Below are 18,229 nucleotides of genomic sequence, written 5' to 3'. Positions count from 1 at the left end.
TGTTGCAAGGCGTGCAGAGGGTTGTCCTCCCCACTAGGGGCGCCAGAAATGCCTTGAGCACTCCGTGGTGCCTGATGGTTGCTAGGCAGCGAGGTTGTGATTTGGATTCCGGTGAGTTGGGAGAGACACAGGCGAAGTAAAGGGGTGACCGGGAACAGCAGCCTGCAAGAAGGTGAGAAGCAGTGTGCAAATACGATGGGGGAACATTAATAAGAAGATTGGTTTGTTTCTTAGAAATAAAAAGATACAGATATCTAATTGTTATGGATAGGGAAACTTCCCAGAAGCTTCTTTTAAGTGGTACTACCCCTTGCTATTGTATTGTATTGTATTCAGTGGTGAGTTGCTACCGGTGTGGTAGGGGATGGCGCACCAGTAGCAGCCGCCAGATTGCGCAATTTGCACGCAACCGCTACCGGTGCCATTTCTTCAATTTTTCGGGTTTTTTGCTTTGTGCGCATGCTGGTATTACAAGGGTTTTCCGTCCCCTGTCTTACTGTCTCTCCTATATGTCATATATCTTCTCTTCTATCCCTCTAACTTTTCTTCTATTTCCTCATTGATATATCATATTCCTATATTTTCCCTTCTATTCTTTCATTGATATACTTTTACTTTGAGTCTATCCTCTATAGCCTTCATTGTGTATCATTGTGTTTTTGGACAAAAAATAATAATTAATAAATAAAGAAATAAAGTAAGTAAGTAAGTAAGTAACCTAACTTTTTTGGTATTCCAAATGATTTACAGGAATCCTCTCTTTTTTTGATAGAAGAAGAAAAAGTATGTGAACGCCATTTAAATTTGTAGAGAAATTATTAGAGGAAATAGGGAGACTTTACAATGATATAAATCAGCAGGAAATTTAGGAAAGTTGACAGTCATGGATGAGATTTAATCTTAAATTGAGCAGAGAGAAATGAGTAGAATCTAAGTTGCATTTATATTACATTCTAAAAATTTCAACAGATCTTGAGTAAGCTTGGATTCATCCCATTCTTGGCAGCAAAAACATTGGGCAAACGTTTGAAAAATTGATGAAATGTTTATATACTTTAAAATGTGTCATTAATTTTTATTTTCTGTAATTAATGTTTGTGATGTAGGATGTCTCATCTCTGTCACACTTCTGTACCATCATTGGCTGGCATTCATGAACACAACATGGTTTTTGTCGTATATACAGCAGAATGTAATCCTTGCAATCCATATATCTTGAAAGAACTTCTTATAAGATCTCTATATTCACTGAGTAGCAGACTAATGGATTCCATGTTCAATATCATCTGGTGTTCCAACAAGGTAATGTAAAAGTTAAGAAGTGGTACAAAAGAGCTATTTCACTCCAGAGCAGAGGTCCTCAACTCCAGGACCATGGACCACTACTGGGCATTGAGTCGTTCACAACCAGGCCGCAAAACTAGGGGGTGAGCACATGTGCACACATCAGAGGTACAGTGAAGGGCTCCTCGTTGCTGGTGCTATTTGGCTTCTGCGCATGCTATTGATGGAGCTATTGGTACCAACCTCGGAAGGATGGAAGGCTGAGTTAACCTTGAGCCTGGTGAGATTTGAACTGCTAAATTGCAGGCAGCCAGCAGGCAGCAGAAGTAGCCTGCAATGCTGCACTCTAACCACTGCGCCACTGCGGTTCTTGTTAGGGCAGGGAAAATATTAAAATATTTTCAAACTATAGCAACATTTATTCAAGGGATGAATGTGGATGAATGAAATTGAATGGTCAGGATTAGTTTAAGGTGTTTTTTTTTACTATACAGTATATTGGGTTTAGAATAGAATAGAATAGAATTCTTTATTGGCCAAGTGTGATTGGACACACAAGGAATATGCTCTCAGTGTACATAAAAGAAAAGATACATTTGTCAAGAATCATGTGGTACAACACTTAATGATTGTCATAGGGGTCAAATAAGCAATGAAGAAACAATCAATATTAATAAAAATCTTACAATACAAGGATACAAGTTACAGTCATACAGTCCTAAGTGGGAGGAAAAGGGTGATAGGAATGATGAGAAAAAACTAGTAGAAATAGAAGTTCAGACTTAGTAAAAAGTTTGACAGTGTTGAGGGAATTTTTTGTGTGTATATTTTACTATATATTGGGTTTTAGGTTGAATTCTTCAGTTTCAACTTCGATTTCTGAGGTGCCATTTTATGTATTCATTTATGATGTAGGCCACCCTGAAGGGCAGCCTAGAAATAAAAAAATAATGAAATAATAAATAAATGTTTGAAAGATGCAATTGGTAGTAGCTTTTCTGTTTTGCTCTACTGAAGAGGCGACCAATTTCTTCTCCAGGTAGTCAAGTGGCAGAATGAATTGGTAGAATGTTCCCTCACCAACATCATGGATGCAGCTTCTTGGATCCGAACTCTGCCGATGAATAGCAAGGAGACAGCCAGTGCTTGGGATGCCGTTGAAGAAGCAATGGAAGATCCCAGCTGCCAAGCAATATGTTTGTTCACCAGTGGATTTCCTGAAGGCTCTGTGCATGAAATCTGTAGCCACCTTAAAGAGGCGAAGCAAACGTGTCCAGTGCATATTGTGCAATTGATAGAAAACAGAGACAGCAATAAAAATGGCCGTCAAAACCTATTGGAGAAAGTCGCCAAGATGTCTGATGGTACTTTCCAAGCTATTGATGGAGCTTCCTCTGAGGTAAAACGATAAATTATTATTATTATTATTTATTAGATTTGTATGCCGCCCCTCTCCGAAGACTCGGGGCGGCTAACAACAATGAAGAAAACAATGTAACAAATCCAATATTAAAAAGCAATCTAAGAAACCCCAATTTAAGGGACCAATCATACAAACAAGCATACCATGTATAAATTCTATAAGCCTAGGGGGAAGGGAAAAAATTTCAATTCCCCCCATGCCTGACGACAGAGGTGGGTTTTAAGGAGCTTGCGAAAGGCAAGGAGGGTGGGGGCAACTCTGATATCTGGGAGGAGCTGGTTCCAGAGGGTCGGGGCCACCACAGAGAAGGCTGTTCTCCTGGGTCCCGCCAAATGACATTGTTTAGTTGACGGGACCCGGAGAAGGCCAACTCTGTGGGACCTAACCGGTTGCTGCGATTCGTGCGGCAGAAGGCGGTCCCGGAGATATTCTGGTCCGATGCCATGTGGGTATTCTGAATCTGACCACTTGATTTGGGGGGACGGTGATAACTATTGTGACTATTCTCAATGGCCTTCATGGCCCCTTTCAACTCTAACGATAGATAGATAGATAGATAGATAGATAGATAGATAGATAGATAGATAGATAGATAGATAGATAGATAGATAGATAAAAGAAGGAAGGAAGGAAGGAAGGAAAGAAAGAAATTTATTTGGTTAGCCAAAGAAAAGTAGTCTGACTTGTTAAACTACATTCGTTTGATGAACACGAAAATTCATCCTGTCGAGTTACTACTACAAAGGCTCTCTCTTTTTTTCTTTCCTTGATTTATTTTGATGCTTTTCTGAGGCATCTCTCTCTCACAGAAGAATATAAAGAACAAAAAAAATCACTAAAGTAGAAAATAAATTCATAATTAATGAAAAATGGTAAAAGCTATAAAATTTATATTTAATATAAAACAGAAATATAAAGATAGTGTATGTATATTAAAAGATGGAAAGAAAAGAAGAGCACACAATAGGAAGCTCTCGTTGCAGAAGTACCAGTAAGTCTTTAGTAGGCACCTATGAATCTTGATAGAAAATTATTCATAAGCATCAGAGAGTCAAAGGAGAGCATCCAGATATATTGCAGAAAAGAATCGTCTTGTATGATATTTTTAGTCATGAAGAAATGAACACATGATGAAACCACATTGTTGGAAAGGACTCAAATAATGTGTAGTTTAACCAGTCTAAATATCTACGGTTGACCTATCCAGATTCCTAAGAGGTCAGTAAGGGGCGAGTACAAGTGCACTAGAGTGTCTTCCATCCCCTGTCCTGTTGCTCTCCTATATCTCCTATACCTTTCTTCTATTCCTATATCTCTTCTTCTATTCTTTCATGGATATGTTCTATTACTATATCTTCTTTTCTATTCTTTCTTAGATATATTTTACTATGAGTATCTCCTCTACAACCTTCATCATGTATTTTACTATGTGTATATGTATATATATGTGTGTGTGTGTGTTTTCGTAGATTTTCACGGGTACAGGTATGACGGTCTTGGCATATTCGGGTTTCTTCCCATGTAGGATTTGGAAATTTCTGGCGACGTTTCAACGAGGTCCCACTCGTCATCTTCAGGCTGGTGTTTCTGTCCTTGTTCTAGGGCGAACACAGCGAGACCTGAGCTGCCTTCCTTCTATAAATACTGGTGGCTGGGTGTGGTTTGATGGCTCAGCAATTGCCTGCTGTGTAGAAATATATGCTGTGTAGATATGTGTATCACATATTTTTTGCTGAAATTTTAAAATTAAGGGAGACTAGGATGGTACCATTTCGGCCTTGTTCTGGCCTCATCAGCTAGCCACATAGAGAATATAGTTGTCGGCTATGAATAAATTAACTGCCTTGAAATGGCCCTGGGTTGGGCCTAGAGGCAAAAAGGAGCTGTGACGTTCCTTCAATATACCAGGGTGACACACACACACTGAAACCCTCATTGTGTATTGGAGAAAATAAATAAATAAATAAGAATATTATTGCTCTCTAATTTCTTCCATCCTTTTAGGATAAGACTGGCTGTAATTTAGGCTTTCATCATCCTCATAGCATCGACAATCATCTCAGCTTCTCTCCGCTGACAGATCACTGCACAAAACTGTAAGTTTGAGCACCAATGGATTTTAATGTTATTATTAATCATTTTACCAATGTTAGAATGGAGCTGCAAGTACCGATAAGGTGGATACTTACCACTAATCCATTTTTATCAGTAATCCCAATTCTCTAGTGGGCAATCTTGCGGTTCCTAATCCCTGTTGCTTTCTCCTGTCACAGGTTTCCTTTGGGCGCATGGGGTCCAGATACTTGTAATGCATGTCTAAGATGTTCCATGCAAGAGAATTTAGGGGACTGCTCCACAAACAGCCATCATTTGCTGAGGGGCATACGGGTTCTTGCCAGAAGACAGACCGATGGCTATTACTATCTCGGTCATATTATCCAAAAGGTGAAGGTAAGCTGGTTTGCCTAAATTAATATTTTTCATTAATCATCTCAATACATAATTGGTTTTCTGTTGGGGATCTATAGATGCTGCTCCACTGACTTCTTCCCCTTGTTCCAGGATTGATGATTCATTTGGCTTGGTGTCTTATGCAAGAGTACCATTTTATAGGTCTCTCTTTGAATCAGGGTGGTGTGATATTTTTAAAAGTTTGTTTATTTTTATTCTTTTCCACAAATTCCATTTTTATAACAAAACACATACGCCTTAAAATATATCAATAAAATGCATATACATTTTCAATATTTCATAAACCAATATCTTATTTTGCACCTTTTCCAACACCTATTATCTAACCCAACACTCCCCTCTTCCAACCTTCATCCCGTCTTCCTACTTTCTTACTCCTTCGTCTCCTTCGTCTCTCTATTAACATTAAGCATGCAAATGCAACTAAATGAATAGGTACCACTTCGGTGGGAAGGTAATAATGTTCACCATGATGTGAAAAAGATGTCGAGGCTCTAAAGAGTGCAGAGAAGAACAATGGAGATGGTTAGGGGACTGGAAGCTAAACCATTTAAAGAACGGTTGCTGGATCTGGGTATGTCTATTCTGATGAAAAGAAGGACTAGGGGAAACATGATAGCAGTGCTCCAATATCTCAGGAGTTGCCACAAAGAAGAAGGAGTCAACCTATTCTCCAAAGCACCTGAAGGCACGACAAGAAGCAATAGGTGGAAACTAAAAAAGTAGAGAAGTAACTTAGTACTTGTTGTGTTTGGCCTTAGGACGGCTGCTGCTCCCAAGTCTGTGAGAGATGAGTCACAGAGTGATTGCGAAAGCATGGCTGACAGCCAGGAAAACGTGGCAGACAGCTCAGAGGATGTAGCAGATGGTTCAGAGGAGTTGGCAGACAGCTCAAAGGAACTGGCAGATAGTCCAGGGGACTTGGCAGGCAGCCCATCGGATAGCCTCTCTTCTCTGGATTCAGATGCCGAACAGATAATTAATATGCGTAGCCGGAGAGCAATGCAACGCAGGGCTCAATTAAGGGATTATCAACAGTGATTCTGGTGTCACCTGTGTTTGGGTGTGGTTCACAGAATGAGGGCTGGGTGTGGTTCCCATAATGAGGGCTAGAGTTATAAAAGAGAACAGAGGCAGAGGCAAACTGTGGATGTTTATCTGTGTGGTTTGTGTGACTTTGTGGTTCCTGCTTTGAAGTCTCTGCTCTGGCCTTTGGATTTCAACCCAGCATTGTCTGGAACTAGCTGCTGCTCTCATGCTTCGAAAATTCAGAGAACTCTTGGAACGTCTCTGCTACGTGACTTTTGTATTTGTTTGCTTTTTCATGAACTTTGTATCTAGCTGAATTTTCACCTCGAACTGTGTTTTACTCCTGAAAATAAGGACAGTTTTCTTTAGCCTTTTCTTTTATATTTAATACAAGTTTGCTGATTAGCAATGCAAGTGTGTCTCTGACCTTCTTTCCTGGACCGTTAAGTATTGCCTGAGCCCGGTCAGGCAGAACAGAACTAAGGAGTAATTTCTTGACAGAACAATTAATCAGTGGTGCAACTTGCCTCCAGAAGTTGTCAATGCTCCAATATTGGACGTTTTAAAGAAAAGATTGGATAACCATTTGTCTGAAGTGGTGGTAGAAGATCTCCAAAGTCCCTCCCAATTCTGCTATTCTATTCTATTCCATTCCACTCCATTGCATTCCATGTTCCTCGGCTTATAGTCATGCTGCCACATGACCTCGGAACAGTCTTTGGACTCACTCCCTTGGCTAAGAAAAGACAGGGGAAACCTTTAACTTTATGCAGGTGTACAGGGTGAGATTTCTGGCTTCCTTTCATAGGATTCCAACGAACACGTTCTAGTTGAGTTTGAAAGATGCCAGCGATCGCGGAAAGGCAAGGCTCCATTTCGAAGGCAAGAAACACCTCTCTATGACATCATCCATTATGATGATGCCAGGTGGCAGCCATTGTCTGCAGGAGATGGGACCCTTGCTCCATGGGAGAAGAATGGCACACGATACGGCCCAGGCATTGTTCTCCAAGTAGCAGAAACCAGGTCAGATAATTCAGGTATGGCTTAATTTTGCCTTCTTTCCATTAAATATCTATTGCATGTTTTTAAAATCTATGCTGAGAAGACAAAATCTATGCTCAGAAGATATCACAGAAGGGGCATGGTCATACACCGCAGCGACATGGAGTCAATATCCCTGTCGCTTGGGGGGTCTTATTCCATTGGAATCAGACCAGAACTACCCTAGAGGGATGGGGAAGAAGTGGGACCTTCAGTGACCTGGGAGGGTTGGCAACCCCCCACCCCCAAGGAAGCCGGCTTAGAGCCCTTGACCAGCAGTCCTGGAAAATGGCTTCAAAGAAGTTGTCCAAGCGGTGGCAACCACAACTGGGTCTGAATTATGTGTTTGACGATTGGTGGAGGTCACCTGAAAAGGAGAATACAAGAGCATGCTGGAGGATGAGAAGAAGGAAGTAAATATAAGTCTTTTTTCATCAATAGAAGCTAAAGGGACTGTTTAAAAAGAAATTAAAAGGGAACAAAGGGATAACACACTTGCCTCCAAAGGGGAGGAGTATGGTTGAGGTGGGGAAGTAGAGGCAGCAAGGGAAAAGGGCCTGCAACTGCTACTTTCTTTCCTGTTTACTCTTCCTCGCAGGCATCCAAAATGCATTAGGTTTACAAGGATCTTCAGAGAAGGACTATGGTGTTTCTTTGCAAATGTTACATGGATTTTGGAATAGCCAATTGTAGAATAGCTGGCTTTTTAATGGTTATAATTATAATATAATTTAATTATATAGAAAATATATCCTTGGGTAGAAAATATGCTCTAATTGTTGGTCTCTCCCACCGGGGCAAAAATACTGAGCCTGTTTCTTGCTGGCAAGTCAGTGATTGAAACTATTCACTTAAAACTTGTGAAAACAATCAATTCTCAAGACCCCCTTTCTCCCAAATTGCCCATTTATTCCAGTGACATGATTTTTTTTGGGGGGGGGGGGGAATGTTACAACACAATATGGTTGTCTATCCCCAGTTGCCTATCCCTGCTTTAAATGTCTTTCACGGGCTGAAAGAAGGATTCACAGAGGAGCAATATCTACTGATCGAGGTGGTTGGAGACACCCCTAACTTATCAATGAGACAGATGTTGTTTCCTTCTAAAAGGTTGCTCCCTCTGTGTTTCTCTTGACAGCTTTCCAAAATAGCAAAGTGCTAATTAACTTCTGGAATGGCCGGACCAAGACAATATCAGTTGATGTTGCCGTGAGGATCCCTCTTCCGTTGTATGAGCGCATTGTTCTTGAGCTTCAGATGCCATTGAGTGCCAGGCAGCTGTTGGTGGAGCAGAATCCAGATTATCCTTCTGTTGTGCCACCTGGATACAGGGCTTCTGGACCTTGCAGTCATAACCATTTACCTTGGATGCCTTGGCCTCAGCCTCAAAAATTCCATTGTGCTGGAGTCTGTGGGAGCAGTACCCATTGTCCTCCTTGGTCTTTTTGCTGCCCGCTGCAGAATCATAGTACATCTCCAATAAGTTCAACATGGGCAGATGATACTTTGGCACCAAGAGTCGGCCCATTAAAAGAGGAGCTAAGCAAGAAGTCAGAAGACCAATTTTCAATAGGCAGACCTCCCACTTTGGAAAATGATAAGGATGCCAAAGGAGATAGCAGCAAACTAAAGAAGGAAAGCAATTTAGAAGAGGCAAAGTCTTGGGAAGAGAAAGAAATCAAAGTTGCAAAATCTAGCAAGGTACAAGATTATTTTATTTTTATTTATTTGTTTGTTTGTTTTGTCAAGTACATATTGGTGGTATACAAAAATATATAAAAATATTTACATACATGATACTAGTAAAAAAGAAACATTAGGACATGTTCTGTCGGGCTCTCTGGTAGACTCCTCCCAAAAATTCACAAGTACAAATTTCAGACACAGACACATTTGAAAATTCAAAACAATGTTCTTTATAATGAAAATTCACTTAAACTAAGCCCTCTTTTGGCAGAGCAAAGAGCACTCGTCTCCAAACAAACTGGCAATTTGTACAAGTCCCTTATTAGTTCTGTGATACTTAGCTTGCAGCTGTGAGGCAATTCACAGTCCTTCTTTCACAAAGTGAAACACACTTTGCTCTGGTTTAGTTTCAAAGCGGGGGGAAATCAGCACACAAAAGGTCAAAGTCAGTAAAGCAGTCACGAAACACAACGATCAGATAATCCTCCACAATGGCCAAACTCACAGGCTGCTATTTATAGCAGCCTCACTAATTACCACAGCCCCACTCAACCACAGGTGGCCTCATTTTCTTTGATAATAATCTCTCAGTTGTTTCTGCCTATGCATGCGTGGCTGTATCATTAACTCTTGTTCTGAATCCAAGGAGGAGCTAGATAATTGATCTCCTTCTGAGCTCTCTGCCACACTCTCCTCCTCCCACACTCATGTCTTCTTGGTCAGAGGAGCCTTCATCAGCAGCTTCCACCGGGGGCAAAACAGGCCTGCAGCATGTGAATGTCTCCCCCACATCCACAGTCCTTGGGGCAGGAGCTGGGCCAGAGCTAACCACAACAGGACAGGGGACGGAAGGCACACTGGTACACTTATGTACACCCCTTACTGACCTCTTAGGAATCGGGTGAGGTCAACAGTGGATAGTCCAAGGGTAAAGTTTTGGGGGTTAGGTGATGATACTACATAGTCTGGTAATGAGTTCCATGCATCAACTACTCAGTTACTAAAATCCTATTTCCTGCAGTCAAGTTTAGAGCGAAGTTTAGAGTTTTATGTTGATTACTGGTAGTTTATGGCTCACATCTTTGGCAAGAAATCTCCCCACTTTCGCATTCCCCAAAGCAATTATAAAGCTATTGTTTAAAAAAAAATGTCCTAAGAGAAACATAGGATAGTTAAGCATTTCCATACCTTATCATCTTTACTGTAGTCAATGGTGCTTTTTTCTTGATTTTTGGTAGGATCAGAAAGTGATGGATTCAGGAGATACAACAAACAATACTAGCACCATGGTTGATATAGCGAACAATGCAGGCAAATGGACGACGACTCAACAAAACCAGAAATGTATGCCACTATATTAAAAGAGATGCAGGGAGTTTTGGTGACATTTATAAAACTAATGTATCAACATATTTTACTCTTAATCTTTTGGGCACATTCAGCTTTTTTTCTGCTAATAATAAAGAGGAGGTCAGGAGATTTGGGGATGTCACTCATCAGCAGAGAAACTTTTATTGTAGCTCATTGTTTTATTCAGCATGCCAGGATGTGTTTATAAAAAAACAGGATCTTTTTTTTAAAAAGCTACCTCGTTTCTTCAACAGGGGAACAATATTATTGTATATTTAGTAGGAACAAGGCTATCTTTGGATTTGTATATTTACAATATTGTCATGGCCACATCACATATTTTGTTATGATACAGATGTGATTATTGTTATTGTTGAATCAGTCCTTAATCTCAATATTTTTTAGAAACATCAAGTTGTTTCAACATTGACATGTTGCATTGAAACGCAGTATTGTACATTTAAGAATAACCAATACCGTAGAAGCACTCTCTCTTTTTTTTTTTAAAGAGAAACTACAGATTACTGTAAGCAAGAGTGGAAGACACACAACCTTCAAATATCAACTAAATCCTGAGTTAGCAAAACCAAAGAGGAGGAATGCAGGTGGTTGTACCAGGGGAATATCTGAGAAGCCAGATTTTTCATCTCTGGTGTGTCTGAAGAGATGAAGATTCTGGCTCCTCAGATATTCCTCTGGTACAACCACTGGCATTCCTCCTCTTTGGTTTTGCTATCTCAGGATTTAGTTGATAATTGAAGGTTGTGTGTTTAATTATCTTCTGCATAAAAGGAACATAATTTAGGCCAATAGCCATCTACAGCTCCATGATGTTTCCCCTTTTCAGATCAATGTCCTCGTCATATCTTGTTCTGCCGGCGTGTCCCAACTGCCCGTAATTACAGGGTAATTAGTCCAGAGAGACACACACCACACGATAGAAGGAAAATCAAAAGTCTTTATCAACAGAAAAGCAGAAAAAACTCCCTTTTTAAATGTCAAAGGGATTTTCTGGTACACACAAGGCACAGGTTAAATGCAATCCAATTTCTCACTCAGTAACTGGGAAATTGAGTCCAAATTCCAAAGTCCAGAAAGTCCACATACAGTCTTGAACAGGGAAACAGCAAAACCACGATCTTGACGAACTATGAATCAGATAAACTTCCACAAGGCTAAACCAGCATGCTGTTCTTTTTTTCTGTAGCACTAATTACAGCAGCCCCACCCAACCACAGGTGGCCTCACTTGTCTCCTGTAATAATCCTTCAATTGTTCTCTCCTATGCATCACTCTACGCATGCGTAGATCTGTCATAAGTTCTTGTTCAGAATCCAGGGATGATAAGGATGATTGCTCTCCTCCTGGGCTGTCTGCCAAATTCCCCCCTTCCCTGCTACTCATGTTTCCTTTGTCAGAGGAGCCTTCGTCAGGAGACCTGTGGCATGTGGATGTTTCCCCCACATCCACCTTCACATTCCTTGGGGCAGGAGCTGGGCCAGAGACAAACACAACATATCTACACCATTATTGTTATTTACCTGTGCAATGAATGTAATTATTTTCTATGACAGGTTTTTTACAGCCCAACTTGAGTGAATCTTCAACCCAGCTTTCCCAAAGAAATGCTGCTCAGAAAACCTGCAATTCCAAACTCCGGGCAAAGCTTGACTGGGTGGATAGGTCACTGAAGAAAGATAGTGTAGCTATTGAATCTGTTTTGCACATGAGAAGGAGCTGTAGTGCACCCCCACCTGGACAGGTGAGAATACTCCTCATCTATATAACATTGTAGGGAAGGGCGACTTTTGAAGACCACAATTGGGACCAGTTCATTTATGAAATAATAATAATAATAATAATAATAATAATAATAATAATAATAATAACAACAACAACAACTATTATTATTATTATTATTATTATTATTATTATTATTTATTGGATTTGTATGCCGCCCCTCTCCGCAGACTCGGGGCGGCTAACAACAGTGGTAAAACAACATGAACAATCCAATTAATAAAAACAACTAAAAAACCCTTATTATAAAAAACCAAACATACACACAAACATACCATACATAACTTGTAATAGCCTAGGGGAAAAGGATAACTTAACTCCCCCATGCCTGGCGACAAAGGTGGGTCTTAAGTAATTTGCGAAAGACAAGGAGAGGTGGGCCGTTCTAATCTCTGGGGGGAGTTGGTTCCAGAGGTCCGGGGCCACCACAGAGAAGGCTCTTCCCCTGGGGCCCGCTAAACGACATACAAAGCCTAAACTATCTGAGGGGCACTTCAGATTTGCTTTGAGGCGAAGACTAACAGGCTTAGAAAAATCTGCCCTAATACACAGGGGGGTTTTTTCCCAGAAATTACGGGAGAAGGAAGTCATATGGGATGGTTCCAGAGAACTGAATGCCAACCCAGCTAAGATAAACTTCAAACAACAGAAGTGGGAGCAGAGACAGCTTAGGAAAGAGCAACAACAACGGGAAATCCATCTCAAAAGAGAGGCACGTCTTGAAAACAAGAGGTAATGGAGCGGTGTAATCCCAAATTGGGTACAAGAGAATAAACTGAAGCCAGACAAATGCTTTGTGACTTTTGTTTTCAATTCCTGTGAATGGGGGATAATATTCTTTACAAATGAAATGTTCTTGCTTCAGCCACAAAATGGGAATTAAGTTTTACCTATGTCAAGAACTTGAAATATCTTACTCCTCATTGTAAAACTTGAAATAGTATTTATCTCACATCATTCATGTTGGTAAACATATATGAAAAAGGAGCAGAATTATTAAAACATATGGTAAAAATTCTTTTTTTAAAAAATTGCTATTTATGATGATTCATAAGAATATAAAAAGAGCCCTGCTGAATCAGGCCAAAAACCATCGAGTCCAGCGTTCTGTGTCCCACAGTGGCCCACCAATTGTACATGGGGATCTTGAGCAGAAAGAGAGGGCAAAACCCTCCTTTTCCCTTGACCCCCCAACAAATGGTACTCAAGGGAATCCCGCCTGCCTCAACCAACATAGAGGCGGCACATGGACATCCATTTCAATAACCACCGATACACTTAGCATCCATGAATCTGTCTAATTTTGCCTTGAAGCTATCCAGGCTGACAGCTGTCACGACCTCTTCTGGAAGTGAATTCCATAAACCAACGACCCTCTGGGTGAAGAAATATTTCCCTTTATTCTGATGGTGTTAGATTTCATCTGTTCCTATTTAGTATTTTCCTATGTATGTGTTCTGCTGGCGTGTTTCAACCGCCCGTAATTACAGGGTAATTAGTCCAGGAAGACACACACCACACAATTAAAAAAACCCCAAAAGTTTTTTAAACAGAAAAACAGAAACAGCTCCCTTTTTAAATGTCAAAGGGGTTTTCTGGAACACACAAGGCACAGGTGAAGTGCAATCCAATTGCTCACCCAATAACTGGGAAATTGAGTCCAATTCTAAAGTCCAGAGGGTCCACACACACAATCCTGAGCAGCAAAAAACCACGATCTTGACGAAACAATGAATCAGATAAACTGCCATGAGGCTAACACACCAGGCTGCACTTTTATCTGTAGCACTAATTACAGCAGCCCCACCCAACCACTGGTGGCCTCATTTTCTCTTGTAATAATCCTTCAGTTGTTGTCTCCTATGCATCACTCTACACATGCATGGATGTGTCATTAATTCTTGTTTAGAATCCAGGGATGATACAGATTATTGATCTCCTCCTGGGCTGTCTGCCAAACTCCCCTCTTCCCTGTCACTCACGCTTCCTTGATCAGAGGAGGCTTCGTCGGCAGATTCCATCGGGAGCAAAACAGGCTGCAGCATGTGGATGTTTCCCCCACATCCACCTCCACATTCCTTGGGGCAGGAGCTGGTCCAGAGCTAACCACAACAGACATCCATTTCAATAACCACCGATAGACTTGGCATTCATGAATCTGTCTAATCCTGCCTTGAAGCTATCCAGGCTGACAGCTGTCACGACCTCTTCTGGAAGTGAATTCCATAAACCAACGACCCTCTGGGTGAAGAAATATTTCCCTTTATTCTGATGGTGTTAGATTTCACCTGTTCCTATTTAGTATTTTCCTATGTATGTATGCTTTCCTGAACCCTGATCATGTGAAAAATTAAACATACTGTTTTTTTCGGAGTATAAGATGCACCTTAGTTTTGGAGGAGGAAAATGGGCGGGGGGGGGGGATCTACCAAACAGGTATTCATCCTTAGTCGGGTCAGTTTCAGCACATTATTTTATCCCCTTATTAGGGCTGAAAAAAAACCTCTTTGGGAGGGAGGAGGAATGAAAAAAATCCTGTAAGCCTGGAGGATTGTTAGCACCTAGTTAGAGCTGGGGGGGGGGGGGAAAGCTTTGAAAAACCTACATTTGGAGTATAAGAAGCACCCAAAATTTCAGACTTTTTTAGCCAGGGGAGGGGGGAAAGTGTGTCTTATATATTGGTACCTTGACCAAAGAACGCCTCTACTTGCGAACTTTTCTAGATAAGAACTGAGTGTTCAAGATTTTTTTGCTTCTTCTCAAGAGCCATTTTTCACTTACAAACCCGAGCTTCCGAAACTGTAACCGGAAAAGGCAGGGAGAAGCCTCCGTGGGGGCCTCTCTAGGAATCTCCTGGGAGGAAACAGGGCCAGAAAAGGCAGGGAGAAGCCTCCGTGGGACCTCTCTAGGAATCTCCTGGGAGGAAACAGGGCCAGAAAAAGCAGGGAGAAGCCTCCATGGGGCCTCTCTAGGAATCTCCTGGGAGGAAACAGGGCCGGAAAAGGCAGGGAGAAGCCTCCGTGGGGCCTCTCTAGGAATCTCCTGGGAGGAAACAGGGACGGAAAAGGCAGGGAGAAGCCTCCATGGGGCCTTTCTAGGAATCTCCTGGGAGGAAACAGGGCATCTACCCTCCCTGTGGTTTCCCCAATCAAACACATTATTTGCTTTTACATTGATTCCTATGGGGAAAATTGCTTCTTCTTACAAACTTTTCTACTTAAGAATCTGGTCACAGAACGAATTAAGTTCATAAGTAGAGGTACCACTGTACTCCAAAAAAATACAGTAATTATATTCTCTGAAATGATCTCATGTGAGCCTAATTCTACAAAGGCTTGTAAACTTAATGTGTGAGTTCAGGAGTAAAGTTTTGCAGCTCGTTTTATTTAGCATGCTAGGATGTGTTTATAAAAAAATGGGATCTTTTTTTTTTTAAAGCTATCTCATTTCTTAAACAGGCAGCAATCTCTTCAACGAACATTGCAAGACTCACAAAGGCTTCGGGAGCAGAATGAAAGAGCTGAGCAGCATTTGGAGCAGCTCCGGGAGGCAAGGACAGAGAGAAGAAGGCAGGAATCCCATTTGTGGGAAGAAGAAGGAAAGAAAGAAAACCAAAGGAGAGAATTCTTAAAGGCACAGCACCAGCAGAGGGAGAAGCATCTGGAAAAACATAATCAAATGATTGATGGTCAGGAAAAAGAGAGGCTGGTGAGGGCACAAGTCCGTTTTCTCTTTTCCAAATTTTTGAAAAATTTCTTCTTTTGGGCATGTGTGTGTGTGTGTGAGAGAGAGAAATAAATTAGAGGCGATCTGGCCTTATCAGGAACATAATTCTCTGTTCAGATAAATGTTAAGTTGTAAATATACAGAGTGTTCTGCCAGCGTGTCCCAACCGCCCGTAATTACAGGGTAATTAGTCCAGAAAGACACACACCACACAATAGAAGGAAAACCAAAAGTCTTTATCAACAGAAAAGCAGAAAAAACTCCTTTTTAAAATGTCAAAGGGATTTTCTGATACACACAAGGCACAGATTAAATGCAATCCAATTTCTCACCCAGTAACTGGGAAATTGAGTCCAATTCCAAAGTCCAGAAAGTCCACACACGGTCTTGAACAGGGAAACAGCGAAACCACAATCTTGACGAAACTATGAATCAGATAAACTTCCACAAGGCTAAATCAGCACGCTGCTCTTTTTATCTGTGGCACTAATTACAGCAGCCCCACCCAACCACAGGTGGCCTCACTTATCTCCTGTAATAATCCTTCAGTTGTTCTCTTCTATGCATCACTCTCCGCATGCGTGGGTCTGTCATACATTCTTGTTCAGAATCCAGGGATGATAAGGAAGATTGATCTCCTCCTGGGCTGTCTGCCAAACTCCCCTCTTCCCTGTCACTCACGCTTCCTTGGTTAGAGGAGACTTCGTCGGCAGATTCTATCGGGAGCAAAACAGGCCTGTGGCATGTGGATGTTTCCCCCACATCCACCTCCACATTCCTTGGGGCAGGAGCTTTGGGTTTTCCTTTAATCGTGTGGTGTGTGTCTTCCTGGACTAATTACCCTGTAATTACAGGCGGCTGAAACACACTGACAGAACACTCTATATGTTTTAGCAGCATTTGAATTAGTTAGAACTTTGAAACAGCTCCTTTGCGACTTAAGTTTGCATACTATGTCTTTTTCATTTATTTTTCTTTCAGTAATTTTTTTTTTAGATTTTATCCTGCCTTTTTTCGTATACAAATCAATGTGGCAAACAGACCTCCTTCCTCTGGTGTTGTGGTTCAGCCTGAGCAAGATCAAAGACCAGTTGCGTCTCTGCTGGCTCCATGCCCGGGGGAGGTTGAGAGCGAAGAGGAAAGTTCTTGGCAGCCAGACTGGGGAGATAACAATCTGGAAAGTGACGAGGAAGAGGGGCCTGGGAGCCCTGGGGAGGGGCTCTCTCAAGCAAGTAGCTTGGAGTCTCTGGAGTCATTGGATGATGAGGCACAAGCTATCATTAATATGCGACAGAGACGCATAGATCAAAGGAGGCAGCAACTGAATAGATATTATCAGCGTTGAATGAGGAACACCAGGGCTTGGGTGTGGTCCTCATTAGCAGGGAAGGGTTTATAAGGCAGGAGAACCATTCCAGCAGCGTGGAGTGTTATCACAGTGGAGTTGGAGTTATCTGCCTTTTCTCTCAGCGTTTTGTTCCTGGCTCGTGGCCCAGCAGTCTTGAAGACCCGTGGGAGATTTGTGCCTGTTAGCAACAGCCTTGTTTGTCATCAAGGATCCTGTGTTTTTGTATGAACAATTGCCTTCGTGTATCTATTTGGAGTTCCAGTGCTTTCCTGACTTGTAAGGACATTTTCTGTTGGCTTCTTTTCTCTTTACCATTATAAGACTGTGTTTGGATTCAACCGGTGTGTCTGGCTTATCCTTTTGGGTTGGTCATAGCTTCCAGAGTGACCCAGACAGAACACTCTGGACTAATTAGAAATGGACTAATTTCACCACCTGTCAAGACAATATTCCACAACAGCAGCAGGGATTATGTGAGATTAGTTAAAACCGAGAGTGAGTGACTGGTAGAAGTCACCCAATCAGCTTTAATGCCTAAAATAGGACTAGAGTTCACAGTCTCCTAGTTTCTGAACCAGCACCTTAACCACACTATACCGGCTCTCATGAAATCACATTATTTTGTTAACAAGCTTGATGCAGTAAAATGTTTTTGGAAAGAAGATGTGATAGAAGAGCTGCAAGCATTTAGAATAATCACCTAATCTTATGGTCTTTTCTATAGGCACTTCTCAAGGATAGAAAAGAAGTCATGCAAAAGAATGCAGAAATTGTCCTGAAGGAACAGGATGCAAAAAATAAGAAGAAGGAAGCTGTCAAATGCCAGTTGTCCCATAAGCGAGAGCAAGTTTTGCAAAATAAAGAAAAGGAGATGCAGATGCAAAAAGGACTCCTACACTATCTCAGGGAACACGACCTCCTATTGCTCCGTGCATCTATGCTACCATAGAATAAACCAATTTCTGCAATCAAGATACTAAAAGTTTTCACAGACAATGCATTGTGAAATGGTTCTTCGGCATCTGAAGCTGAGCGCTTACTGTACTTGAGAACTGGAGATGATGTAG

General features: G+C 41.4%; 1 protein-coding gene across 2 annotated transcripts; it reads left to right on the top strand.

Moving 5' to 3' along the window:
- Positions 1–83: 83 nt before the first annotated feature.
- On the top strand, positions 84–18,229 carry LOC139169049 (uncharacterized). Of its 2 annotated transcripts, none has more exons than XM_070754847.1 (12): positions 84–172; positions 1,107–1,307; positions 2,328–2,683; positions 4,712–4,803; positions 4,981–5,158; positions 7,017–7,248; positions 8,391–8,953; positions 10,177–10,282; positions 11,863–12,050; positions 12,657–12,820; positions 15,547–15,796; positions 17,887–18,229. In XM_070754847.1, the coding sequence occupies exons 3-12, from the start codon at positions 2,372–2,374 to the stop codon at positions 18,109–18,111; spliced, it is 2,310 nt and encodes a 769-aa protein (XP_070610948.1). In that variant the 5' UTR covers positions 84–172; positions 1,107–1,307; positions 2,328–2,371; the 3' UTR covers positions 18,112–18,229. The 2 variants fall into 2 exon arrangements, with proteins under 2 accessions (XP_070610948.1, XP_070610947.1); XM_070754846.1 differs by having other exon boundaries at positions 104–172; positions 1,107–1,302; positions 2,324–2,683; positions 17,887–18,192.

The sequence above is a fragment of the Erythrolamprus reginae genome, chromosome 6 (genome assembly GCF_031021105.1).
Source record: "Erythrolamprus reginae isolate rEryReg1 chromosome 6, rEryReg1.hap1, whole genome shotgun sequence".
Classification (NCBI taxonomy): Eukaryota; Metazoa; Chordata; class Lepidosauria; order Squamata; family Dipsadidae; genus Erythrolamprus; species Erythrolamprus reginae.
The sequence above is the reverse complement of the archived record's forward strand: the minus strand, read 5'-3'. Positions and strand labels throughout refer to the sequence as shown.